This window comes from Sander vitreus, chromosome 9 (genome assembly GCF_031162955.1).
Source record: "Sander vitreus isolate 19-12246 chromosome 9, sanVit1, whole genome shotgun sequence".
Classification (NCBI taxonomy): domain Eukaryota; kingdom Metazoa; phylum Chordata; class Actinopteri; order Perciformes; family Percidae; genus Sander; species Sander vitreus.
This window is the reverse complement of record NC_135863.1, coordinates 10,473,615-10,501,254: the sequence shown is the minus strand read 5'-3', so window position 1 is coordinate 10,501,254 and position 27,640 is coordinate 10,473,615. Positions and strand designations below refer to the sequence as shown.

Genomic DNA, 27,640 nt, shown 5'->3' with positions numbered 1-27,640 from the left:
AGAGCAAGAAGGCAACAGGGATTTTTTAAACGAATGTTTGAAATGAAACTGTCTAGTTTCAAACAAACAATTGTATTATGTCAGCCTAAAGTTTTATCTACAGTACATAAAATCATAGAAGGCTCAGTGAAAGAAATATACAGTATTTGTAATAAATTATAGAGAAGGAAATGGCTGCACATTCATCTGTCACATTACATAAGCTAATGTACTAATGGTACATTTGTTTACTTCACTCTGCGGTGACCACTGGCTTAAACAACCAAAAGCAGTGATCCAGGGTTCACATTAAAATGTGAATGGAGGAGACATTTTAGAAGGAGTAATTTAACAGTTTAGGGAAATACGCTTTATTACCTAAAATGATAAACTATTCCTTCCAAAAGTTAGATGAGAAGATAGATAATAGTTTATTCATCCACCCAGTACGTCTGTGCAGTTGGTGATCTATTCCTTTCTACTATATGCAAACTACTGATTCAATATGGATAATAGTGAAGTCGCCACCTTGGCCAAGCAGAGACAAACTGAATACAGTAGATGTTTTTGGGACTCGTATGACTAAAATGCCACCACTATATGAGGAATGAACTACAATAGAAAGCTGAAAGAACAAAGATGTTGTCTGTGATGACAGAAAGGGGCGGTGTCCACTTCACAAGGATTTTATCGGTATCTTTCCTTTCAGGCTCTTAGATGTCAGGAAACCAACAATGCAGTGCTTTTCAGCGAGTTGGAGTATCTGGTTGTTTTTCTAGGAGAAGAATTAAATCTCATCTGATTTACATTTTGATTGTGCTGCTTTGTCGTCAGCAAAGAGAAATCAAGGGGAATAGAAACAAAGTCTCTGCTCCAAAGAGGATGAATTACATTCATTATGCATCTTGAGTCTTTTTAAAGAAACTTAATGGCCTAATGCATTTTCATGACCAAATACAACAAGAGGTAGGCCTACATCTTGACTTCTTAAGACATTTTAATGCAACAGCTTCCTTTTAAAGTAAATTATATTTGTCATTGCCATGTGAAGAGAAGGAATGTTTTTCAGGGTTATACTTCTAATGCAGCAGTTCTGAAATCTGATGATTCAGAGTACGGTCGGTTTTCATTCTCCGTGTATTATTGGCAGAACTGTACATGTAGGTACTGCATGTATATGTACTGTATCTGTACAGTATATACACTATGTATGAAGTAACAATTGAATGCAATTAAACACATGATGGAATAGAAAACATACTGTAATTTGACACAAGGCCAACAATTAAATATGAATATGTAAAACCTCATACCATAACATTTATTTAATTAAGTCAACTCCAAAGATACTGAATATTGGCATTTAATACGGTGGCAGCCTTCATAAACCCATATATTGTGACCTACTACATAATGACTCCATAAATGACTATTGTTAAAGTTACTTGCTACTACAATATGAGACCAAAAAATAGTATTGTGCTGAGTTTTTTTCAGCTTGTCTTCAACCTGTCACTTGTTTGAAAGCAGTCTCCAGAGTTCTGACTAATTGTGACTGGCTAACAGCCCAGATAACAAAAAACAAACTCAGAGACTGAACACTGTCTCCATGGACCACTCCGATTGTCTTCGGCTGACAGTCTGGAGGACGGGTGCGGGCTGCTTCGTGTTACTTCTGTCAACTTTTCAATAAACCACAATGATAATAAATCAATGCCCTGGCCACTAGACACTCATCTTCACCTTTTACAATCACGACTCTGTTTCTGACCTCTCAAAGGGAGTACCTGACTGACTAGACTCATAACAAGAGCACTATTGACTATAAAATTGTTCATTAGGGCAGGATAAAGTGTGACTTTACTAACTGTGATAACACTGGCTGTTCTCAGAAACTAAAGGAAATATACATTGAATCTAGTGAGGGGACAGGAGGGGAACGCTGCATACTCATAGCTCCAATGCAATCCTTATATTTTTAGTTAGATAAATCCCTCTGTACGGATTTCTAAACCAGGAATTTGATAAGATGGATAAAAAGCAGTATCATTATCATCTCCTGGAGCTCTGAAACCAGAAATAAACTAAAACCCTGGGCCAAAAAGACCTACAATGTGCTAGATTTTTTTATTTTGAGGTGCAAATCATCTACTAAAGAACCACTTCAATTGTGATTCAAGTGGGAAATCCATCCACTTGGAATACACACTGCAGACTTAATAGCATGAGAACATCCTGTGCTGAAAGGCCATCAGAGCATTCCCTTTAAGAGCCAGTAGTTGAAGTGTCCTTAAGCAAGACAGTGAAATCGATGCAATTCAGCCAGGAGAGGATCCTTCAGCCTATACCAATATCTGAAAGGCAATTCACTTTGTCGTGTGCATCTGCCCTGTTGACTTTTCCAGCTCATTCTGTGACATTTATGAGCCTGTCAGTGTGCCCACAGGTTACACATATATAAAACATACAGAATTGGATGCAGATCAAGTGAATTGTAAATTAGCATTAGGATAATTTATATTGTGCTAAGACTAAGGAAAGAAAGTCAAGTATAAACTTTGACATTATTGTCAACAGAGAAGAATTTTCTAATTGCATACTAAAGATCTGCTGAAGAATACGACCCCGCAGTGACGTATGTATGACACTGCATTTCTTTCAAAACATAGTAAAATAAAACAAAACAACACTAGACACAAGCACTGCAATCTTAAATACCTGTAAATACCTTCACTAAAATTCATCTCTTCCAGTCTGTAATAGGGTTGGGAGATGTCTACCAAATTGGCATATGACGATGTCCACAGTGAAACATCAAGATGGGCAATGAGATTATCGTCGGGAGAGAAGATTTATTATAATAAAGATTTAATGATATAAAACAGAGGGAGCTTCATAACCATTTTATATTGGGACTTACATACATTTTCATCCCATCTATATTAAGGATGTTTTATATTTAAAAATGATGTGAGTCATCTGGGATGATGCACAATCAGAGGTATTCTGGGATAAAAAAGAAATTTGTATTCGTCAAAGAATACGTAAAAGCAGTGTTGTCGTGGTGGCTATAAAGCTGGCTGACTCACTGCTCTTACTCCTACCTACAGCTCATTTTGTTTGCAGTCAGCGCATACGGCATTCACACTGACAGGATTCTAGATAGTGTCTGTAAATAACTGATGTGATATAGTCAAGGTAGCGCGACTGTGAGGATGAAGGAAAACCTTGACTGGCAGCTGCAGTTTTTCAATGCCCATTCAACTCAAGGCTCAAGGTCTCAGTGAACTCAGACCTTTCATTGGTATTTTTGTTTGTTTTCACACACACACACACACACACACACACACACACACACACACACACACACACACAGACAGTATCATCTCACTGCCAGATTCACACTTTCCCTGTCAGTGCATGTATACTCTTCTATTTTATTATGATTTTCATGCATTTTATTTATAAAAAGTGAGGTCTGATGCATATATGAAATCGATGTGGCTGCATTGAGAATAGTCAGATTAGATTTTCCATTATTTTTTATATAGAATTTTTATTTATTGAATGTATGAGCTGTATCATCTTTACTTCAATAAAAACTGTGACCCTAAGGAATATCTTTGTCTCACCTCAGCTTGCATCTATTTATTTTAACCCTAAAATTTCAGTCGAAACAGCACTCAAAATTTGTATTCTAATATTCTGAATAAAATAGGTTGAGACCCATTTCAGACCTTAATGCTTCATTCAAACATTTTGAACAGACTTTTTATCTCGACTGTTTACATTCATGTTAGGAAGTGATCCATATGTAACATCAGTGTGAAACAACCTCAGCCCTGAGGTGATCTACACGTGTACATTTAATGCAAAAAAAATGCTTCATGCATGACCTGTGTGTAGACATTTAATCAGAGACATATAAACTATTTATTGGGACCCATTTACTCAGTCATTGAAATGAAGGAAATTGCAGTGCAAACTTTCAGCTGTTGAGGGTGAGAGGTGACAATGGGGCAAAAGCAAGAGTCATGTCCTGACACTTGGTGTGTGACAAAAACAAAACGTTTATCTAATCTGATTCTAACTGCTCCCGTTGCAGTCACATGAAATGGAAAGGCATCAGACCTTTGTCGTTTTCACAGAAGGTTAAATGCCAAGACCAGACACGCTGTGTGAGTCTTTCTTTCTTGTCAAAGACATAACCTATGCAAACCCAAGAATGTCATACAAAAACATTAAAGATGCATTAGATAGTAATCTGCTGCCCCCAAACTTTGGAACTCACTACCCCCTCACATCGAGATACTGGACTACCTCGGCATACTGAAAAATGTCCCTGTGTTACCCGTGCCGTCAAGTGTAAACATAATCCAGGTACATTTTAAGTACCTCAAGACAAAAACTAAATACTGTAGGCTATACAAGACGTATGTTAATGCTACCGATATACACTATATTGCAGAGTCAATGCTTTACTGGTGTCAAGACTACAAAAATCAAACAATTTTCTTGGTGATTATTTTTATTTGCACTATCAGGGGGAAAAAACAGCACTTCAGCTTGTGTGTGAAAAGCCTTTGAGGTGAGACGATCCGCAGCATTGCTTGTTGACAGTAAGCTGTATCTGGGGAGCAGAGCTGCACTGACAGCAGTTTTCATGCCTGTTAAACTCAGCCAATCATGATTTATTGTTTTTTACATTCAAGCTTTCTCTTTCTTTCTTGTAGGAAACACATATACACTATACAAATCAGTGTTTGCCGCTAACATGCTGTATTATAGGACACATAAACATGATGATGCAATGTGAGGATCGCCACAGCAGCAACGCTTTTTGTGTGGACACCACACGTGTTCAGGTCAGCAAGGTACAGGCGCAGGTAAGGGTGGACGATGTGGCCCTCGCGTAAGAGATAGAGTGAAATATGTTGCACATTGCCTGCCAATAAGCTAAATAATGTAGTTGTTACTTCATTCACTATTCAACTCTTAATTGTAATACATAATTTACAATGTTGTTGAATAGCTAAATAAATAAATTATGCTACACAATAAATAGAAGGCGACAAATAGATCTCATGATCAGTGATAGGTATCGGCCGATCCTGCTTAATAATGTGCCACAAAAAAATACATTTTACCAAGACTTATGCCACGGTTATACAAAAATATTCATTGTATTGCTTTCTCATGTTCTGTGTTTCTTTCTCTTCTACATATTTTCAAAATCCTCAATCCCAAAAGCAAGGCTGTTTTGTAAAATAATACAAAAAAAGAGAAGGCACAAACACCAACCATCAATCTTTTCCCTGGCTGTGCTCTGGCACAAACGAGTAAGGAATGACACACTGAAGCAGATGAAGTCTGAGCCCTCTGTCAGCCTAACTGATGAGGTTTACAGAGCGGTTTAGTGTTAGCTAAACCATCACTCTCATCTCCTCCATCATCCCTTGAAGTGTATGTAGTAAGACATGAAGCCTGCCTGGAGAACAGGTAGGAAGCCTCTGCAGGAGACACCCACTCAGTCACACTGTGGTATTTCATGGATTTTTAGTTCAAACCCTTGCCAGTACAATGATTAAAATTACAGCTTTCTTTATTTTGTTACATGTTAAGAATCTTAATCATTTCAATAATCAAGAGAACCAATTTTTCTGTAATTGCATGTTTTCTGAATTTGCAATAATAGGTAATTGCATGTTTTTTTTGCAAGAGGTCAAGAATGCAATAGTACAGCAGGACATACATATACATATATATATACATACATACATACATACACACACACACACATATATATATATATATATACACATACACACACACACACATATATACATACACATACACACATATATATACACATACATACATACATATATATACATACACACACACACACATATATATATATATATATATATATATATATATATATATATATATATGCGCATTTCTTTAAAACAATCATCTTGGGCGGCGCTAAGCTCTCGACGCAGCAACAGTGGCTCTGCAAAATAGTATCGATAAGGAACTTGTTTTGGTAGAACATTTGAACCCCGCAAAAGAAATTGCCACATACAATATTAAATGAAGTTAACTGTTACACAATACAGTAACATAATCTGTTTAAATTAGCTGGATACATAGTTAATTTGCTCTTATCAGTGTATCGCCATGTGTACTTTGTTCATAGCAAATCCCCACCAATCGGTCCCAAAACATCCCACTTAGATAACAAATACTGTAAACATATTCTTTGTAAATCTTTACAATCATTCCCCAAAAGAACCAAGCATACCTGCCTTGTTGCACGATTAATTTTTTTCAAAACTTTTTCAGCGTGTGGCTTGCTAGCTCAAAGTTTGTAGTTGTTTACCGTATGGAAGGGATTTTCAGAACTCCTGTGTGTGGCTAACCCGCGGATGTCAGGCTTTATCCTGGAAATGTACTTCCGTTTCAGACTAAACAGCCAGCAAAGACTGATGGCCCAGGCTACATCTTGTAACTACGAAAATAATAACATATAGACATTAATCATTGCACTCCTGGATGTTAGCGTCACCTAAACAGGGTATAAGGAGGTATTGGAATTGTTGGTGGTAGCCAAATTCTTTAATTTTTCTGTGTGGGGATTGCAAATTCTGTGGGGATTGCAAATTAAGTACAAATCCTGAATAACTTTCACCATAAATAAAAAAAATACTGTTTAATGTGCTTCTAATGTGGTGTAGCCTATATCTTGTAATTAAGCAGACATTAAATAACTAGGCTATATTGTCGGTTTTATAAGACTTTGCCATAGCCTTGGTTTTTCTGTCCTAAATAATCATATTCAACATGGAAAATAAATGGTGAGCAGCCCTGGTGAGCTTGAGCTACATCTACGTTACTAACATTGGGTAATTCAGTAAATTGTACCGAGTAACATAACAAACTGTCAGTCATCAATCATTGCTCCAGTTGACCCGTTAACATAAAGGTTAACGGTAACTCCGTTAGGAGTTTGGGACTTTTTCTCCATATATAGCTATAATCTATGTCTTTAGAAATCTTACTTAACTTGAATTAACATATAGGGCGATTTAACATGTGGTGAGTTCAGACACTTTAGACGGGAAAGCGGTTACCGTTTCGCCGAGGAGGGCCAGGACATGCGGGGTTTCTTCAGCCCGGGTCGCAGCTTCTCCAGGGTCCGGTTGCGGCACAGGTAGCGCTCGTTGTCCGAGTTGAAGCGCTGTTTGATCCGTATGTGAGTCCTGGGTTGTCGCCACAGATGTTTCGGCGGCTTGGCAAGCCCTGCTCCCTCTCTGCTCAGCGTGGTACACTCCATTTTCGACTTTAGTTTGTTTTTCTTGTTTCCAACCGGGTTTTGAATGAAGAAAAGCGTTGAGAAACGGACTGTCTGCGAGTTTGAGGAGGAAACCCCGCGCTTTAAAGGACACAGAGCTGCGCGCGCGGCATGGTGGCTGCTGTCCACGAGTCAGAGTGCTGAAACGACTCTCAGCCTCTCAGTCAATATCAACTCTCTCTCTCCCTCTTCTCTCTCTTTCCTCCTTCACTCTCTAGTATTCTCTCCTTTTATAGTCTCATCTCTTGTTCCTCTCATCTCGCACTCTGCCTATCTACATCATTTTTATTCCTGCTCTTTCCATCTGTTTCTCGTCAAACTGCCAGTCATCAGTATTCAGCAAAAATCAACACAAATAAACATGTACCTACAGTATTTCAACGGCGACCTGTTGGTAGGCTATTGTCTTTCTTTATCTGACAGAATAACACTTCTTGTTGTATCAAGTTGTGAAACAATGGCAGATTAACCAATTAGTGAACCGACATAAAATGAATGGGCAACTATTTTAATATCTGTTAACAGGAGAAATGGCAGCCTAGACCTACAGTGGGGCAAAAAAGTATTTAGTCAGCCACCAATTGTGCAAGTTCTCCCACTTAAAAAGATGAAAGAGGCCTGTAATTTTCATCATAGGTACACTTCAACTATGAGAGACAAAATGAGAAAAGAAATCCAGAAAATCACATTGTAGGATTTTTAATGAATTTATTTGCAAATTATGGTGGAAAATAAGTATTTGGTCAATAACAAAAGTTCATCTCAATACACAGGTTTTCACACACTGTTGCTGGTATTTTGGCCCATTCCTCCATGCAGATCTCCTCTAGAGCAGTGATGTTTTGGGGCTGTCGCTGGGCAACACAGACTTTCAACTCCTTCCAAAGATTTTCTATGGGGTTGAGATCTGGAGACTGGCTAGGCCACTCCAGGACCTTGAAATGCTTCTTACGAAGCCACTCCTTCGTTGCCCGGGCGGTGTATTTGGGATCACTGTCATGCTGAAAGACCCAGCCATGTTTCATCTTCAATGCCCTTGCTGATGGAAGGAGGTTTTCACTCAAAATCTCACGATACATGGCCCCATTCATTCTTTCCTTTACACAGATCAGTCGTCCTGGTCCCTTTGCAGAAAAACAGCCCCCAAGCATGATGTTTCCACCCCCATGCTTCACAGTAGGTATGGTGTTCTTTGGATGCAACTCAGCATTCTTTCCCCTCCAAACACGACGAGTTGAGTTTTTACCAAAAAGTTCTATTTTGGTTTCATCTGACCATATGCCATTCTCCCAATCTTCTTCTGGATCATCCAAATGCTCTCTAGCAAACTCCAGACAGGCCTGGACATGTACTGGCTTGAGCAGGGGGACACGTCTGGCACTGCAGGATTTGAGTCCCTGGCGACGTAGTGTGTTACTGATGGTAGCCTTTGTTACTTTGGTCCCAGCTCTCTGCAGGTCATTCACTAGGTCATTCACTGTGGTTCTGGGATTTTTGCTCACCGTTCTTGTCATCATTTTGACCCCACAGGGTGAGATCTTGTGTGGAGCCCCGGATCGAGGGAGATTATTAGTGGTCTTGTATGTCTTCCATTTTCTTATAATTATAAAAGCTGCTTATCTATTGCAGATTCAGTCTTCCCAGCCTGGTGCAGGTCTACAATTTTGTTTCTGGTGTCCTTTGACAGCTCTTTGGTCTTGGCCATAGTGGAGTTTGGAGTGTGACTGTTTGAGGTTGTGGACAGGTGTCTTTTATACTGATAACAAGTTCAAACAGGTGCCATTAATACAGGTAACGAGTGGAGGACAGAGGAGCCTCTTAAAGAAGAAGTTACAGGTCTGTGAGAGCCAGAAATCTTGCTTGTTTGTAGGTGACTAAATACTTATTTTCCAGAGAAATTTGCAAATAAATTCATTAAAAATCCTACAATGTGATTTTCTGGATTTTTTTCCTCATTTTGTCTCTCATAGTTGAAGTGTACCTATGATGAAAATTACAGGCCTCTCTCATCTTTTTAAGTGGGAGAACTTGCACAATTGGTGGCTGACTAAATACTTTTTTGCCCCACTGTATATGTAGTTTCTTAAATGGAAGGATTTGATGCTTCTCATTGGTTTGGTTGGAAATTTGGTTGGTTGGTTTTGGATCAGATGAAGAAAGTAACTTAAAGGCTTAGTGGGGCTCAGGAAAATTACATAAAATGTACTCTTTTTCACTAGGACTACTTTCCAGGGAGTACAGAGTAAATAAACTAAAAACAAGCAGTCTGATGATCAAGTGTAGTATAGTGTCCAGATTGCAGTTCATATTTAAAAGCCTGTAGGCTCGTTTGTTGCCTTGTAAACCTAATTCAAATTGATTTCAGATAGTGGCACCATATAATACTCTTACATGCTGCACTTTTGGCAGGGATGTGGATCCTCTCAAAAGTCCTGCTGACTTTGTGCGACCATTAGGGTATGATAATGGAGACTATTTGAACATTTCTGTCATTCATTGGAGGGCAATTACATTATGTAGAGCATAATACAGTAGCTATGATATATGACGCCTTTTTTAATGGCAAATTGCTACTGTAACTAGGCTATATGACACAAATGTAGTAGGTATTGTAGTTGTAGTATTTCTTAAAAAAGCAATTTCTTATTAAAAATATAGTAACTTTTGGTCATCATTAGGCATAGTTTTATGTGTTTGTTTTACTAGGTTACAGTACATTTTATTTAATGAGTAGCATACAGTACCATACCTTTAATCCTGGAAAATGTGGCTATATGTCATAAATTCAGTTTGATTAGCATGACAGGAACATAGGTGGTCACCAAGCCTTGTGCTCATCAGTCTAAAGGAAAATTATGGGCTATATCATTAACTAACAAGCTGTTCATCTTTCTGTTCTGTTTTCACTCTGATAAAAGAAGAAATCATTATTACAGTATGTTATATTCACTCCTCTATTTAATGTCTGGACATCATACACATAGGCCTACATGATGTTTGAAAATGTTTAAGCAAGAATATTGTACATTTGTATATGCAGGGAGAAAGACACACACACACACACACACACACACACACACACACACACACACACACACACACACACACCTGACAGGATTCTTCCAATTACCAGGCATTTTGTAAAGGGAAGAGGGCTTTACTTATGACCTAAATCCACTGTGTGTGTGTGTGTGTGTGTGTGTGTGTGTGTGTGTGTGTGTGTATGTGTGTTTGCAAGCAGAGCTGTTAACTTCGCTTTCACTCAGAAAGCTTCAGTTGTTCAGACAGAAACCCTGCTGTTTCCTCGGTGTCTACCTGGACTGAACCAAACACAGTGATACAAGAAAGGGAATCATAGCTAATGAGCTGAGGTAACTCTGCCCATTGACCTTATAGATACTAAGCGAGAGCGAAAGAAAGAAAGAAAGAGGGCCTGGGCTTCTGTAGTCAGAAACAAGTGTAATTACTGGATTTTCCTGCCTTTTTAACCAGTTATTTTTGCTTCTTTTCCATCACACTGATCATTTATCTATCCTTTTCAGAAGTAAATATGCTGCATGAACATCAACAGTCAGCTTAAAAGCTCTCAAACGATGCAGGAGTGGTACTAACAGGCACCAGTATTATAAAAGCATAACCAACAGCAAGAGCACTTAATCTCCATAATATGCACAGCATGTATACTAACCTGTAATATGAAAAACATAAAAACACAGCGATGCAAAGCAGCTTTTTGATTGTGTTTCATCAATTAATAGAAGGAACGAAGTGTATTAGTGTCACTGACCTGTGCTCATCATGACTGGCCAGTGCTTGTCTGTAGAGAACTTCCAGACGGTCCAGAGGCAGACCGTGTGTTATAGACGAGCGCCGGCTGTCACATGTGTGCTCCTGGCAGGAGTGCCTCCTCCACAGAGGAGGCAGCAGCAGTGGCCCTGAGAAACGACGCCGCACCACCTGTTGGACCGCAGGCAGAGACTCCCGACGACCCTGAACCCCGAGGGGAAGGGAGAAAGAACATGAGAGTCCGAAACGTCAGTGTGATCAATGCATAAGACAGCAAGATTATATCATGTAAGTAACGCTGCGGAATATAAGTATAGACATGATAGATAGCTTCAATGACATAAGAATATAAACTCAGTTGTCAGTTTAGTAAATATACGTAACTAAAAGAAATAATACAAAAGGCCTGCAAAAAATTCTGCCTTTATAAAGGTTATAATGTTGGTTGAAACTGTTTAGAGAGGTGTTTATTAAACTCAATGGTCATTTTGGAGGGTGCAGTTTGTTTGTAGTGCTGTTAAATTGTATTGCATTATACTGAGAGGAAACACCTGTCATTATAATACAATAAAATTCATTAGCTTTTTCTAACCGTGCTTGCAGCATGGCTCTATGAAAGTGATTGGCGCAATATATTTTCTCTATCATCATTGTGAGCATGTTAGCATGCCAATACTAGCATTTAGCTCCAAGCACCGCTGTAGACTCTTGTATATGAATATGTATATGAAGTGTAGGCTACATTTTACAACATACCGTATATCATTATAGATGTGTTTCATACAGTATGGATGCACAATGTAGTCCGAATATGTTGTGTACTTCAATTAAGTTAGCAATAACACAAATGACCCCAACTCCATTAATAAAACATTAGAGATGAGACATTAATGTCCCACAGAAATGATGAAATATAACCTAATCACTTACAATTACCATATGTTTGCAAAACATCACTGTTGATGCATGAATATATTATGTATATATATATATATGGTTTAATAGTTCAAATGAGAATCATAAGAGCCCTGCTATAACAAACTAAATGCTGAAATTATTCAGCTGTCTCAATTTGAAAACGTTCAACAAATAAGTGAATCAATAATTCATTTACACATATCAGTCAGTAGACATGTGGCATCTGCCCTCTGGGTATTGCAGGCATAGCAAAAACACTTTTCACATCTGACACTCAGTAATTAGTTTGTTTGTCTCCTTCCCTGACTATTTAATTGTTTTTTTTTCATATTCTCCCTGTAAATCCATTTAATATCCGATGATGCACTGTAATTGCAGATCGTAGTGGTAAAAGAGAGAGAGAGAAAAGAGAGTTGCAGAGAGACAGCAACTTTGTCTGGTTGACAAACAGCACTATGGCGAATCCAGTGTGAGCCTGTGTGTGTGTCTGTGGACTTCTCCTCATTAAAAAGTGTCAAATGTGGCAACGTCTAGCTCACCCGGTAGAGCGTGTGCCCCTGTAGGCTCAGTCCATGGCAGCGGTCCGGGTTTAAATCCCACGTGTGGCCCTTTGCTGTGTGTCATCCCCTCTTTTTTTTTACATGTTAAAAACATTGACTAGACTAAACTAACTATCTCTCTCTCTCTCTCTCTCTCTCTCTCCCAAATGTCCTGCCACTCTTAAGCTGGTCTAATAAAAGGAAAACACACAAAATAATCATAAAGAAAAGTGTCAAATGAAATTGAGGTAGCCCCAAAAATCCATGCTCATTTTGGCCCAGGCCCCGGCAGCTCAGAGCCTCTGTTTCCTTTGTGCTTCAAGGAGTCGTCACCTGGTGAGAGAGAGAGAGGTGATGGATATTGATCTGCCATCCTGGAAGCTGCAACAACAAGTCTTATTTCCCTGCTTGGTGTCGTCAAGCATCAAAAACCAAACATGTCATGGCAGGCCTGCCATCCACCTCAAGCTACAATACACACCGTCATCACAGACAGTCTTTGTCTCTGGTCCTATTGGATATCGATTTTCTTCATCTTTAAAGCCCACATGAACAAGAAGAAGTGCTCCGAATAATGGAAAGTTTGAACATCTATATTTCCATCTGTTTCATCTGCTGATTAAGGCCGTATGATAAGTGCAAAAGCTTCTTGAGTTGTGGCCAAGAATGAACTGTCAAGCTCGTCATTGAGCAAGTTGAAGAGAGGCTCAAGAATCCTTTTCGGTGACACCAGGTTACTTTGTTCGTTTACTATAATTCTGCTAGTGTAAGAACTTCAATTACATTTTATCTAATTTAATAAAAACCTTGTTTGAATGTGAAATGTTCTGATGAGTAGTGTTGGTGTCCCCAGAATCGAATCACACTCGCACACTTCCTATACGTTCACATTCACTGCAGGTTACTTAGAGAAATCAGGTTATGCAAACCATCGTAAACATGCAACCAATCAGTAATGCTATTTCTCTTCTACCACGACCTTATTTTGGAAGCATTACTTCTCTTTTTGTGTGCTTGTGTCAGAGAGCTGAACACCGGTTTTTATCACAACAATGTGGCTGTCAAATGTCCAGCAGTGGACATTTACTTGTTTATATTTCTGGGGTGTCTTTGTATTAGTTTCAGTTTTAGTCTGACTTTAGATGGAATTATTTTAAATATTAATTTTAATTTTGGCTTTTTACACGGTTAAGTGTACAGTAGAAGGGATCTAGACTTCTCTAATCCTCTACCTCAATAACAGAAACCAGGTAACCAGGTCTCTTCTTTGCATCACATTTAAAAAAAATTGCTTTCAGGAGTATCAGATCGTAACCCGGTTACTGAGGTTAATGTAATAATAATTTACGCTTTCATTCTAAACTGGTTTCTGTGGCACAGAAATATTTTAGTTTTTATATATTTGTATAATATATATATATATATATATATATATATATTTTTAATAGGTTCTGACTTACTGACTTAATATTTGTGTCAAAACAAAGCCAGGAAAACCATCACACTACCGGATTAACAATAATTTTCTCTGTATTGCAGCACAGTGCTGTTTTGTCAATCACGTTGACATTTTGCAGGTGTGACATTTTCACCTGACAACAGCATAATATAACTTTATAATAATAATCACCTTTCTGGTTTGCTTCAACATGTTGTTTTTTTTAGCTGAATGACACATTTTTCTCCAGCCAAACAGCAGCAGGGAGGAAGCTGGTTGTCTTATCACCTGTCTGAGCTCTGTGTTAATAAAGTTTGTCTAAAAAAAATTAAAACCTGTCTGATCTCCTGCTATGCCCCACACAGGAAGTGAGAATGAGATGGAGGCAGTAAGGCTGATGTGTGATCAGATGGGACAGCAAGTGCGTTGTCTCTACAAAAACCAATGAGCTAAAGGGACTCGTCCTCGTAAGGCTTCTCCATTAATCAAGAGTTTTTCAATGCTATGACTCACTCACTCTCCAGAAGCTCTTGTCGTATTTTCAGCATAGCGCTGCAGGACACAGTGGGAATCAAACCCCAAACCTTAACTGCATCAGTGTTGAAGTCACGGAGTAGTGGCTCATCACAGCTCAATTCAGTACAGATGAATGTGTTTTGTAACAAAAACATCAATACAAACACAATACAAGTCATTACTCAAACCTTAAACTGCTGACATGTTAAACTGAGATTGTAAAGATGGTAAAAATTATGCCTGCTGAGCATCAGAGTGTTAGCATGCTAACATTAGCAAACACTGCTTCACCCAAGTAGAGCCTCACAGTTGTTTATATACTGTTTGTACAACTGCACTAATAAATTAAATCAATCTGGTAATTCCTGGTGCGTTAGAATTTCTGTTTCTATGATGCAAATCCTGTAGCTACTGGAATAATGTGAATGTAACATCAAGTAGTTAAGTTTGACCAGTGGAAATTTAGCAGATCTATTTCAAATTGCTATGGAAGCATTTTACATTGCAGGGAAAAGGTTAATGAAGATAAAGCAACAAACTGGTTACACAAAGAATTGCAGGTATCAAGTTCTTATCGCAGTCTGGACAAATTTCAAACCTCAAACTTCAGAAGTGTGCTTTATTGCACCTGTAACCCTACCCGACAGTGATGTCACTGTTGTGGTACTGATAGAACCTGGAGTACACTTCTAATTTATATCACTACTGGAGGTCAGCAAAAAGGGGGCACTAAGTTCAACTTTAAGGTATTTAGAAACATAACATTAAGATAATCAGAGTCTGTATAATGCACTGTTGCATCATCGTGTGGAAACACACTTGTTGCCATTATGTCATCACAGGTCCTAGTCTATGCACATCAAACATTTATTTCTTATACATTTGAAACTAGCATACCAAAAGCCTTTTTTATAGGGTATTATGCTATGTGCATTCCAATTGGAACAATTCAACAGAAGGCCTACAATCTGTTGCAGCAAATCAAGTTTTAGTTCAGTTGGAGCGTCTCTTAATTTCCTCTCCATTACAATAGTTAGTTTTATTTTTCATTTTGGATTTATTATCTGACAAATCTTTCTCTCTGCTGTTTATGTGTCTTGATGTATTTTTGCAAATTAGGCAATTAGCCTGTTGTGTAACTGTGGCAATTCCCCTTAAATGCAGTTATTTAAAGCTCTAGTGTCACTAAACAGATCCTTGTGATTTGGCTCTACACACTTTCCACCAATCATTTTCTTGCAAAAACAACACAGACAATTGCTGTCATAATTCAGCCTTTTGTGCTCAGAATAAACAAGTTAATTGGTGGACTGTTCACCTCATAAGAAGAGCACAGTGCTTAATATTTATCTGTATGTTGTCTGCCATGTATTTCATACCTGTCTTATTCTATTTTAGCTGTTTTCATATTCTCTTTAACTGCTCCTTCACTTTGGACTGCCTTGTTGCTATATAAATAAAGCTGCCTTGCCTTGCTACCAATGGGTCTGATTGATGAAGCCTGCCTGCTCCCCACAGTGCAGATTTGTTTTTGCTAGAATCAGACATCTTTGTCAAAATAAAAAAGGAAAGATATATCACTGTGGAGCATTTAAGCCATCAAAGGGAGTAGTGTGTGTGTGTTGAGTGCTATCGATGGTAGCTCAGACATCTTACTGCTCAAACATGCATCCAAAGTCTAACGCCACAGGTATTCCACAATCCACTGTGCTCCCATCTGCCCTGCACAGCATACAGACTTATCTATACTCTATTACCATGCATAACACATAGGTATACATATGCTCACAGATAAAGAAATTGCACACATGTAGTGCAGTATTTCTCCACACACACAAAGACAAGTAATCAGAGATGATAAGAGCATTTCATCAGGACACGTTTGTCCTTCATGAGAGCAATCAAAGCCATTGCTGTTTTCCTAATTAGGAAAATGAATATTAAATCATCCTAATGGTGAGAGGAGCGGGGCTGGATAAACGTTCCCACTGTGCGAGTGACGTGTGACACGTGTGAGCGAATAACAGCCAGTCAGAAGAAGCCTGTTCCTCTGATGCAAAGCTGGAAACATTCACCTGTATGTATAATGACACGAGGGGGTGCAAAGAGTATGATTAGCGTTGCTCCATAAATAGAGCCAGTCTCCAATCAACCTTCCACCTCTCTATGAAGGTGTGTGTGTGCCATGATTAACTCTGCAGGCAGACAGAAACAGAATGTTTTCATGAAAGTTGGATTTTTTGTACTTTAACTTACTAGTACAGTGCTTGTTGAAAATGTGCCTGTTTGGAACATTGCTGGCCTGTGGTATTGCTGCTTATAGAATTCTTCAAAACCAAATTGTACCCCTGCGTGTCTATCACTGCTCATGCACACGCATTCATTCTCCCTTGTGGGGGGAGGGGCTTAGGAAACCGTTTTGGGCTTTAGCGGAAAGGGGGGAGGGACTGAGAAGTTGTTGATTTTCTAAGTCTAAGTCCTGGATCTTCACAATCCTACCTACAGCACCTTTAACTTATACAGAGCAGCCAGGGGTAAAGCTGTGGGGGGTTTATAGTTATAGTGTCAGCTCAATTTCCTAAACTTGTCTGTGATAACAAATAGTAGTGTAATGCTGCTACATCCAACCAGAAAGTACCAGTCAGAAATCAAATATAAAGCATAATGGTTACATCTGTCCGAATTAGACTGAAATAGGAATGATATTAAAAAGAATAAACTATCTTTATTGTATAATAATTGTATAATCATGATTTAGATATATTGTGGTAAATGTTCACGGAAGTGTTGTTTTTATGCATTTTAGAGCTCCCTTAAAATTGAATAAGTCACAGATTCAGAAGGATGTTACACAGCAGTACTCTAATGAAGGAAAATGTCTTCTTGTAGAAATGAGCCGCGCTTTGTCACCAATCCTGTTTGTTATATTTATGGACAGGATATCGAGGCGTAGTCGGGGTGGGGAGGGGTTGCAGTTCGGTGGGCTGGGGATCTCATCGCTGCTTTTTGCAGATGATGTGGTCCTGATGGCATCATCGGCCTGTGACCTTCAGCACTCACTGGATCGGTTCGCAGCCGAGTGTGAAGCGGCTGGGATGAGGATCAGCACCTCTAAATCTGAGGCCATGGTTCTCAGCAGGAAACCGATGGAGTGCCTTCTCCAGGTAGGGAATGAATCCTTACCCCAAGTGAAGGAGTTTAAATACCTTGGGGTCTTGTTCGCGAGTGAGGGGACAATGGAGCGGGAGATTGGTCGGAGAATCGGCGCAGCGGGTGCGATATTACATTCAATTTATCGCACTGTTGTGACAAAAAGAGAGCTGAGCCAGAAGGCAAAGCTCTCAATCTACCGGTCAATATTCGTTCCTACCCTCACCTATGGTCATGAAGGCTGGGTCATGACCGAGGTTTCCTCAGGAGGGTGGCTGGCATCTCCCTTAGAGATAGGGTGAGAAGATCAGTCATTCGTGAGGAGCTCAGCGTAGAACCGCTGCTCCTTCGCGTTGAAAGGAGCCAGTTGAGGTGGTTCACGCATCTGGTAAGGATGCCCCCTGGGCGTTCCAGGCACGTCCAGCTGGGAGGAGACCTCGGGGAAGACCCAGGACTAGGTGGAAGGATTATATCTCCAACCTGGCCTGGGAATGCCTCGGGATCCCCCAGTTGGAGCTGGTTAATGTGGCTTGAGAAAGGGAAGATTGGGGTCCCCTGCTGGAGCTGCTCCCCCCGCGACCCGATACCGGATAAGCGGACTTAGATGGATGGATGGATGGCTCCAGAGTGTATTTTCATTATTTTGTGGGGACAGTGAAAATGGATCTGACTTCAGATCACTGACTTGTGCTTTGCTGTGTATGCTCACTGCAAAGGCTTTTGCATTTAAAGCAGACATAGTAGACTAGTAGTAGTAGTAGACTTACTTTTTTGTAACAACTCTGTGTGGATGGGAAAAAATCCTGCTTTCAAAAATACCAGATGCAGCTTTAGTTAGTTTTATTGGTTACTGGCAGGAATCTGATTGAAGCAGCATACTTATATTAGGGACAGACAGACAGACAGACAGATATTCCTTTCATTTAAGTTATAATCACCAAATATGCCCTTGAAAATGCATTTACCAAAACAGTCTTTGAAGCTTTATTCTGTGTAAGATAATACATTAAAAGCCACTTTAAATGCTTCTAGCTTTAAACAACAACTGACTAGTTCATTATCAGACACCTTTTGTGAGTGTTTGTATATGTTGTGTATATGTGTGTGTGTGGGTGTGTGAATGTGTGTGTCCCCTGTGTCATTATTAACTGCGAACAAAGCCTTGAAGTAAACATAATCTCTATGGCCCTGAGATAAGTTCAAACACATTCATCATTAGACAGAGAGACAGGGCGTGATGCACAGCTGCAGCAATGTGAGTGTGTGTGTGTGTGTGTGTGTGTGTGTGTGTGTGTGTGTGTGTGTGTGTGTGTAAGAGGGGAAGCCATGAACCTTATTTACCTCAAGCCGGGACATTGGTGCTGGTTATTTGTTGCAGCAGCTGAAACAAAAAACAACAACAAAGAGAGGTGGTTTTAAAATGACATTCATCATAATCCAGTTTTGTCAGAAGACATTACTACAACTCGATCATTATAAAGTATACTAATAGAATAGGTTCGCTATAGTATAATAGTATAGGAAGTAAAAATGCAGGTCTCTAATACATTAAAGAAAAATTAAAGTGTAAGTGGCCTAAAAAACTAAACATTAATGACGATATAAAGTAATCAAATGACTCATCAACACCACCTGGCATTACCATGTGCTCAGTGATGATGTATGGATCTATGAGCATGCCAGAGGCATCACAAAGGCTGAAAAGTCTTTCTATCCAGCCAGAAAAGTACATGAAAGCACTTTTATTACTTTGATGAACTTATTTGTTTATTTTGAAGCCACACACACACACACACACACACACACACACACACACACACACACACACACACACACACACACACACACACACAGTGCTCTGCCCACAAGATGCAGTGGTGAAACACTGCTGCACTAAGTTTAACACAATAAACAGAAGTTATAACTCCACAACCGGGATAAAATGTTCAGTCTAGTGTTCGAAAGCCAAATAAAATTAGGAGACATTTTTATGCGCTCCATATGAGGGACAATAAATCATAAATTGGTAAATTGACAGCACTTATATGCTCACAACACTGTATATAGTCAGGCCCATATCTACCATTAAGGACACTCAAGGCTGATTTATGCTTCTGTGTTGAATCGACGGCGTACCCCCGCAGACCCCTCTGCGTCGCCGCGAACCCCCTCCGAGCCCTCTGCTGTAGCTCGACGTGCACCTCAAAAAATGTGTAACTTTGCATCGAGGCGACGCAGACCGCAAGGACTGTGATTTGTCAACTTGTCCTGTGTGTTGATAGTCGGTGTTTCAAGCAGCCTACTGTGGGGAGTAGCAACATGCTAGTTCACTGACATAAGCTTTGCAAATAAACTCTGACATATTTTGGTTACAATGACGGGGTTATCCTTTTATAAAGTGTCTATATGTCAGTAACATTTTGAAATTAGCACTTCACCAGCAAGCAGTACTTTGTGGGCAGTTGTGCTAAAGTTTGCATGTTAACATAACATAAACTGGCTGGCAGACACTTTGCAAATAACCTCCGACTTATTACCCCCTAGCGTTATGGCGGTGAAATGCACCGCGATGCAAAGCAACCCCGACGCAGAACTCCGAAAGCGTCACGACGCCGTAGGAGCGACGTGGAGTTGACGCAGAATCATAAAACAGCCTTAAGGGAACTTGGTGAGAGTTCACATTCCACATCGGGGAATATTTCAGGCTGATTTAAGTTTATTTTTTTAGAGACTTAGTATACTCAATTTTGACACATTTTATTTATATATATTTATTTTATTCCTGGTAGTCAGCAGAGTTGATGTCCAGTTAAAACTAGGAATTTCCAAAGTGGATAATTTTTCAGATAAACTGAAGGATGTAAGTGTTCCTTCATGGGTTGAGGTTAGGGTGATCAGACGTCCCGGTTTGACCGGGACAGTCCCGATTTGACCGGGACAGTCCCGATTTTGAATTGCGTGTCCCGAGTCCTGACAAAAGCCTGTCGGGACGCTAAAATATCCCGGTTTACACCAACCATTATGACGTTGTCCCAGTTGTCAGCGATTACATAGCCGACGTGGTCTTATTATAGCCCGATCAATAACTAAACCCATGTAGAAAGATTTTAACAATGTGTGTGTGAGTGTGTGTGTCAGTCAATCGTAGCAGTCTGCATAATCTGTGCAGCCAGCGTTACAATGTAGGCTATATTTGTAAACATTGTTGCAATGCCTCTTCTTATTTGTCTTGTTTTAACCAGTCCCTCCAGGTCCGCTGGAAAGTCAGCGGACGAGCGCTGGGTAGAAATGAAGACATTCTAAAACGTGTAAAAGCTTAACGTGGTTTAATGTACCTAAACAACGATCAATGATCACCAAATTTCTCTCTCATATTGCTCCTCATAACCAGAGCAATATGAGAGAGAAATTTGGTGATCATTGATCGTTGTTTAGGTACATTAAACCACGTTAAGCTTTTTTACGTTAGGACTTAAATAAAGCCCATGAGAACCGTGGAGAGTCAACCCACAGCCACTCCACTGCCATGCTGAAAATGTGAAGCAGAAACTCGTCACACGGGTCAATTTTGCTGACACCTGTGCATAATTTCACAGTAGGCTTTCAGCCAACAAATTGATTCTTGAGCAAATTCACTCCTCTAACCAATATACGGAATGAATGTTTCCAATAGGGAAGCTATCTGCTCTATCAAATGAGATTACATTTGTGTGTGTGTGTGTGTGTGTGTGTGTGTGTGTGTGTGTGTGTTGTTGGTTAGAATAACACTGGTAACACTTTACGGTAAGGGTACATGAATTATCATGAATTCATGCATGAATTAATTGATGTAGGCAATGTATTATTATCCATTATGTAATTAATGATTTATGTGTTACTGCATTCCTTAATATCCCATGAATCATCAGGAAGTGACGTGCTCATAGTCATTCATGACCATACATGAACAACACAACTAAAGCATTAGGTATGTGAGCACATCATTATGAATTATGATTTATTAAGCATGATCATGATTATTTTTCTGCAAAAAATGTGGTCATTGCAAATTCTGATTTGAACACAACGTGTGCATAATGATGTACCCACCTTACCTAATGCTTTAGTTGATGTGTTGTTCATGCATGAGGTCATGAATGAGAGGCTATGAACTCAATTCCTGATGATTCGTAAGATATAAAGGAATGAAGTAATGCACAAATCATGAATTAATTCATGCATGAATTCATAATTCATGTAGTGTTACCATAACTTTAGTTCAAGCCTGTGGCAGCAGTTCCAAATAATTCGTTTAGTGCCATGCAATGAAAAATACCTTTTCACAAAGTTTTTCACAAGTTCAGTGGGTGCATTTTCCAAAAGAATGCTTTAATTCTGAAAAATAAAGTTGGTCCCACACGAAACTCACTCAATGTTTTTTAATAAGCCTATTATTTCTTAGATATGTAGGCTACATACCAAGAAAATTCATGAATATTAACTGAGATACCCCATTATGTTGTGAGCAGTAGGCCTCTGTGTGCTGTTGGCAAAATGGTCTCTAATCTGTCTGTGTCTATGTCTGACCTGGGCTGGCACATGTTCACGTTAAAAAGCGTGTGCGTGCACGAGCACTACGGTCACGTGTAAAGTGTCCCGGTTTTAGTTCCGGGAAATCTGGTCACCCTAGTTGAGGTAATTCTACTTCTTAGGCTAAATAAACCAACTACAAATAAAAACACTGGATTATCTGACAAACACATTGTTACAAAACTCACAGACAGTTAAAGAAGTGGATAAAGTGACCGTTGTTTTCTATGGAGACCAGTGAAGTCTATTAGAAGCACTTTTCCGGTGATGGCTGAGCGTTACTGCGCAGCCTCCAACTGAGCTCGCCGACGTAGATGTGACGTGAGCAACCTGTCTGAAAGTTGTAAGTCTTCTGGTAGCTGTGCCAAGAGAAATCTCAATCATTCCGAATCTTGCAGAGACGGAGAGCGTAGGTATATGTAAGGAGATAACAGGGCACAGGCTAATTATTGCTAACTAAAATGCTAGTTAACATTAGTAATTAAACTTAAACAGCTAATGTAAGTCGAAACTGCCTACGAGTTTCTCCTGACTGTACGGTAATTTGTCTACTATGCGACAGTACGTTGCGTGGTTATGACAATCGTTTCAATCGCCTATTTTTACAAAAATGCCTGCTACGGAGCCATAACGTGAGATACAAGGTAATGGAGCCTTTTATACATTGTTGTGTTTCTTTAGAAATAAACAATGGACAAATAAAGTCTTTAAACGCTTCAGATGTAAAGTTATTCGCTGTCAAAGTGGCACCAAAATGAATGGCAGTCAATAGGATGCTAACGGCGGGTGATGGCTTGATAGCAACAAAATGGCTCCATAGGAGCTACACTTTGTGGACGCTCACTTACCCCCTTTGCCAAGTTGAGAGAACTAGACTCTTTTTCTTAGCTAATAAAAAGTGGACACTTTGACAAAAAAAAAATTGTTTACAGTACAGAGACCCTCATGTTGGGTAATAAAATGTACAGACAATATACTGTTAATGTTACCCAAATAAATAAAATGCTGGACTTAATTTTGGTGTTGGACTCGTGCGCACGCACACACACACACACACACACACACACACACACACACACACAGGCTGGCCTAGTGGCTCATCCAAAGGATTTGAAGGTTCAGTGTCTTGCTCAAAAAACAACTGAACTACATACCCTGAGGTTATAGAGGCTCCTCAGGGTTCTAGAATTGCACCTGGGACTCAGAAAAGACAGATTTGTTTTCTAAATGGACAAAATCAATGCAGCAGAGGTCAAGATATCCTGGCCAGTCCATATCCATTATGCAGCTCAATAGGGTCTTACATTAGACAACCCACTCCACACATCCTATGTCTTTCAAACTCCTCCACTTCACTTTGTAACAGCAGGCTTTGTTGTTAAAATTTTTTTAAACTAAAGTTAATATAACCCTAATGACCCTAAGACATTATACAACACAGTTTTCACAGAATTCTAGCATTAGTTGTGTTGATATATTAACACTTCACTGGATATTTGTGTTGTGTCACAGGTCTCATTACATTATTCCACTCCGCAGTCCAAATTTGACTTCATTTGTGTCAGTTACAAACTGCAGTAGCTCCAGGGGGGACACGATATGAGGCGCTGAACCAGAGATTTGTGTATGATTATTAAACCCCTTAGGCTATAATAGTCCTTTCAATCTACTATTCAGTTTAATCTTTGTTCAAACATCATAAAACACAACAAGGAAACCTTCAATACAAATGTTTTATTAATGCTCGGCATCCCAAACTGTCAACTATATCAAGTTTTCACTGTAAAAGAAAAACATCTAACACTAAGGCTCTGTGTGCTTCCTTCCCCTGTCTTTTATATTAAAATCAATTAATCTGCGGATTATATTATTGATTACTCAACTAATAATTTGTCTATAAAATGCCCTTTATAATTTCCCACACTACCAAACCCAAATATATCCAGTTTAGTATCATGAAAAAGAAAAGCATAAAATCTTCACATTTAAGAAACTAAAACTAGCAAATGTTTGTCTTTTTTTTTTTTAAAAAGGTTATTTGATTATCAAAATAGTTTCCCATTCACTTTACTTTTTTTTATACAAATCCATTTGAAACTTGCAGTATTTGTTTTTATTTCTTTTGCCTCCAAGAAAAAAAATCCTCAGCTTGAAACCCTCTGCCCCCTGATACGCTCAGTCTGCCAGACCTTTTTTGAACCACAGCTCTTCCCAGTTTCAAGATACCTTTTGACAGCTTCAGCAACATTTTTTATACATTTTGGTCAGTTGTCTTTCACTTCTCAGAGTAACGACCACGAGTAACCCTGCCTTTTTTCTGCCGTGAGCTGACATTTAAGTAGGGCTGTTAGACATATTTTTCCCATGACGATAATTTTGATCATTTATTCCTGTTGATAGGCCTACTTTTTCCTTAAAAACATTCTACCACGTGTGTCACGTGACTTCGCCCGGACCAGTCAGCCGCATGGAAAGCATAATGGAGGATAACTCAAACACAGAGTCCGAGTCAACTGAGCAACTTGTGCCCAAAAAAAATCTGGAAACATTTTGGCTTCAGAAAAGATGATTTAGAACAATGTGACTAATTATCGTTCATTTATCGTTATCGAGGTCTAATGTGCAATTAATCGTGATTTTGTTTTTAAGTCATATCGTGCAGCTCTACATTTAAGGATGAAGAGTTTCTTAGGAGTAGGGATGTCACAAGAACCGATACTTCGGTACCAAAATTCGGAAAATGTGCCGGTACTCATTTTTCCAGGTACCGGGGGCAGTATATACACCTAACGTTAAAAATATTCTAGACTGCCGCTAAATGCTGAAGAAAAACACAGACCAACATGGAAAAACAGCTAAAAGCCCCCTTTCACTGTCTATGATAGCTCCTCATCTCCCTGTATGGCTTGACTGCATTCAGCTTCTGGCTTTAACGTACATCTACGGCGGCGGCTTTCACGACTTCACCTGGAACTCCCAAACCGCAAGTGAGTCTATTTCTCTCTGCCGTTCTCTATCACAACCTAACGTGTGTTCTGATAGCACTTATTTTAACGGACCTCTATAACATCAGTTAACTTTAACCAGTCCGGTTCTTTGTGAAAAACAACAACAGCAGAGAGAAACAGACGTAACTACTGTAAACATGCTTGCTGTCTGGGAGGCTTCAAAGCAACGGGCTGTGGGGTCCAGAAGACTGACGTTTTCGTTTTTGGAAATCACACTCTCCTTGCCCCCTCCACTCCACACCATAACAGAAAGTTGAAACTAAAAGAAAACACTGAAAGAAGAGTGACATGACCCATATTTAAATAAAGGAATTAATGTTTAATGTAATGTAAAGTATTATTATTATTCTCTTATACTCTTTTTTTTTATTACACACACACCGTGATATCGACTTTAGTATCGAGTATTGTGTACTTTTGTTGGCATCGGTACTGAATACTAAATTTTTGGTATCGTGACATCCCTACTTAGGAGTGTTCCACCAAGGAGCTGTCATTAATGTTGTCAGTTGTGATTTTTCTGAAATGACAACTACATCTAACGTCTATTCAAGGGCCTAATTGGCAAGGTCTCAGAGAAGTCACCTAATTCGTGCTTACATTAAAGGCAGGTGCATTAGGAAGGTCAACCACTTAAAGTGCTCATATTATGCTAATTTTCAGGTTCATAATTGTATTTAGAGGTTATATCAGAATAGGTTTACATGGTTTAATTTTCAAAAAACACTATATTTTTGTTGTACTGCACATTGCTGCAGCTCTTCTTTTCACCCTGTGTGTTGAGCTCTCTGTGTTAGCTACAGAGTGAGGCATCTCACTTCTGTTCCATCTTTGTTGGGAGTCGCACATGCGCAGTACCTAGGTAACCACGGCTAGCTAGTCAGTTGCAGAGTATGAGGGCGTGCCACGTAGGGGTGCAAGATATATTGACTCAATATTGTTATCGCAATATCACGTTGCGCAATATTATATAGCGGGGTGCAAGATATATCGACTCAATATCGAAAGTGTCGCAATTGTTACAGGAGCGCTGTGTCCCGTCCGTTGGCTGTGTGGCTTAGTTTAGAGCCCGCTTGAAATGCTATAATGATCATGTTTCATTGGCAAGTTACCGTGCCACTTGCACATTAGTGCATGTCAGCACACGGGTCCACTACGTGACAAACCTTATGGAGCGAACCATGTGACGTGTGTTCATATTTCAACAGAGTGACAGTGTAAGTGAAGAAATAGATAGAGACAACAAAACGGAACAAATCAGAGAAGAGAAAGAAAAGTTGTGTCCTGTTCTCTTTATTTATATATTTTATACTGTACAACCAATAAAACATGTCCTGTTCTGTAGACATGGTCATTATTTATTTATTCATGTTGTAGCAGTCCAATATGGACTGTCAGTTGAAATAAACCTTGTGTTGTAAGAAAATTTGTTATGAATCTATTTTGATGCATTTTCCCGTAACTTTTGTAATTTTACATATGTTTAAAAATATTGAAATTAATATTGATATCGCAATATTCATAATCAATATCGCAATATCACATTTTGTCAATATCGTGCAACCCTAGTGCCACGCTAGCAGCTAGGCGAGCATTATAACGCGTGTTACAAAGTGACGCACGTTCATCACAGAAGTAAAGGCTGGACTACAATAGAGCTGTTTGGAGCAGTTTGTGAACAGTGTTTTCTGTTGGAGATGTTAAGTCCCTTTGGGGTGGACTTTGGGCTTGTTCACTTTGTAAACCTATAACATGCACAAAAAAGATATATAACACAATAAAGGAAAGGGAAATAGCATAATATGAGCAGTTTAAGTCTTCATGATAAAACATGCAAACAGTGCTCAGTTGAAAGACAAATATACAGGATGTTGTTTGCTATAGCCGTTTGTAGTCATCTGTAATGTCATAGTAATGTAGTCATAGTAATCTGGATTTTTTTCAATTAATTAAAATTTGTAAACAATTTGTTCAATATTAATATTTCACATTTTACAACAGTGACCCTGCTTTTAATGCTTTTAATTTAACAATTTTCACATTTACTAGCAGCATGATATAGTACAAATCTCATAACATCTTGTGCTGCAGGTATTCAAAAGTTCACTGTGTGTGTTGTGTGAACCCTCCTGTCCTGGCACAGTAGAGTTTGTAATGATTAACTATCTCAACAGCGGTGTCCTTGGGTTAAATTCTACAACCGACCGTCATAAAGTGAACACCCGCCTTGGGTGTTCACAAGACGCCTTGTCTTGTGATGCTGTCTTTGACGCACATAGGTCTGTTAAGATTTGAGCTGATAAGGACCGTCTGAGCAACGTTCAAGAGCTTCACTGCAAAATGAGATTCACAACCTTCACCCCCACCACCCACACATCTC

The 27,640-nt window shown here is 39.2% G+C and overlaps 1 protein-coding gene across 2 annotated transcripts in view; it reads right to left on the bottom strand.

Moving 5' to 3' along the window:
* The window catches only part of pde4cb (phosphodiesterase 4C, cAMP-specific b), a 104,767-nt gene that overhangs the window by 74,467 nt on the left and 2,660 nt on the right, over positions 1-27,640 (bottom strand). For both annotated transcript variants that reach the window (XM_078258691.1, XM_078258692.1), the window contains exons 2-3: positions 19,025-19,064; positions 11,124-11,326 (exon numbers count right to left, since the gene is read on the bottom strand). In XM_078258691.1, coding sequence (XP_078114817.1) covers positions 11,124-11,326; positions 19,025-19,039 — 218 coding nt within the window. In that variant the 5' untranslated portion in view covers positions 19,040-19,064. The remainder of the gene's footprint in view (positions 1-11,123; positions 11,327-19,024; positions 19,065-27,640) is intronic.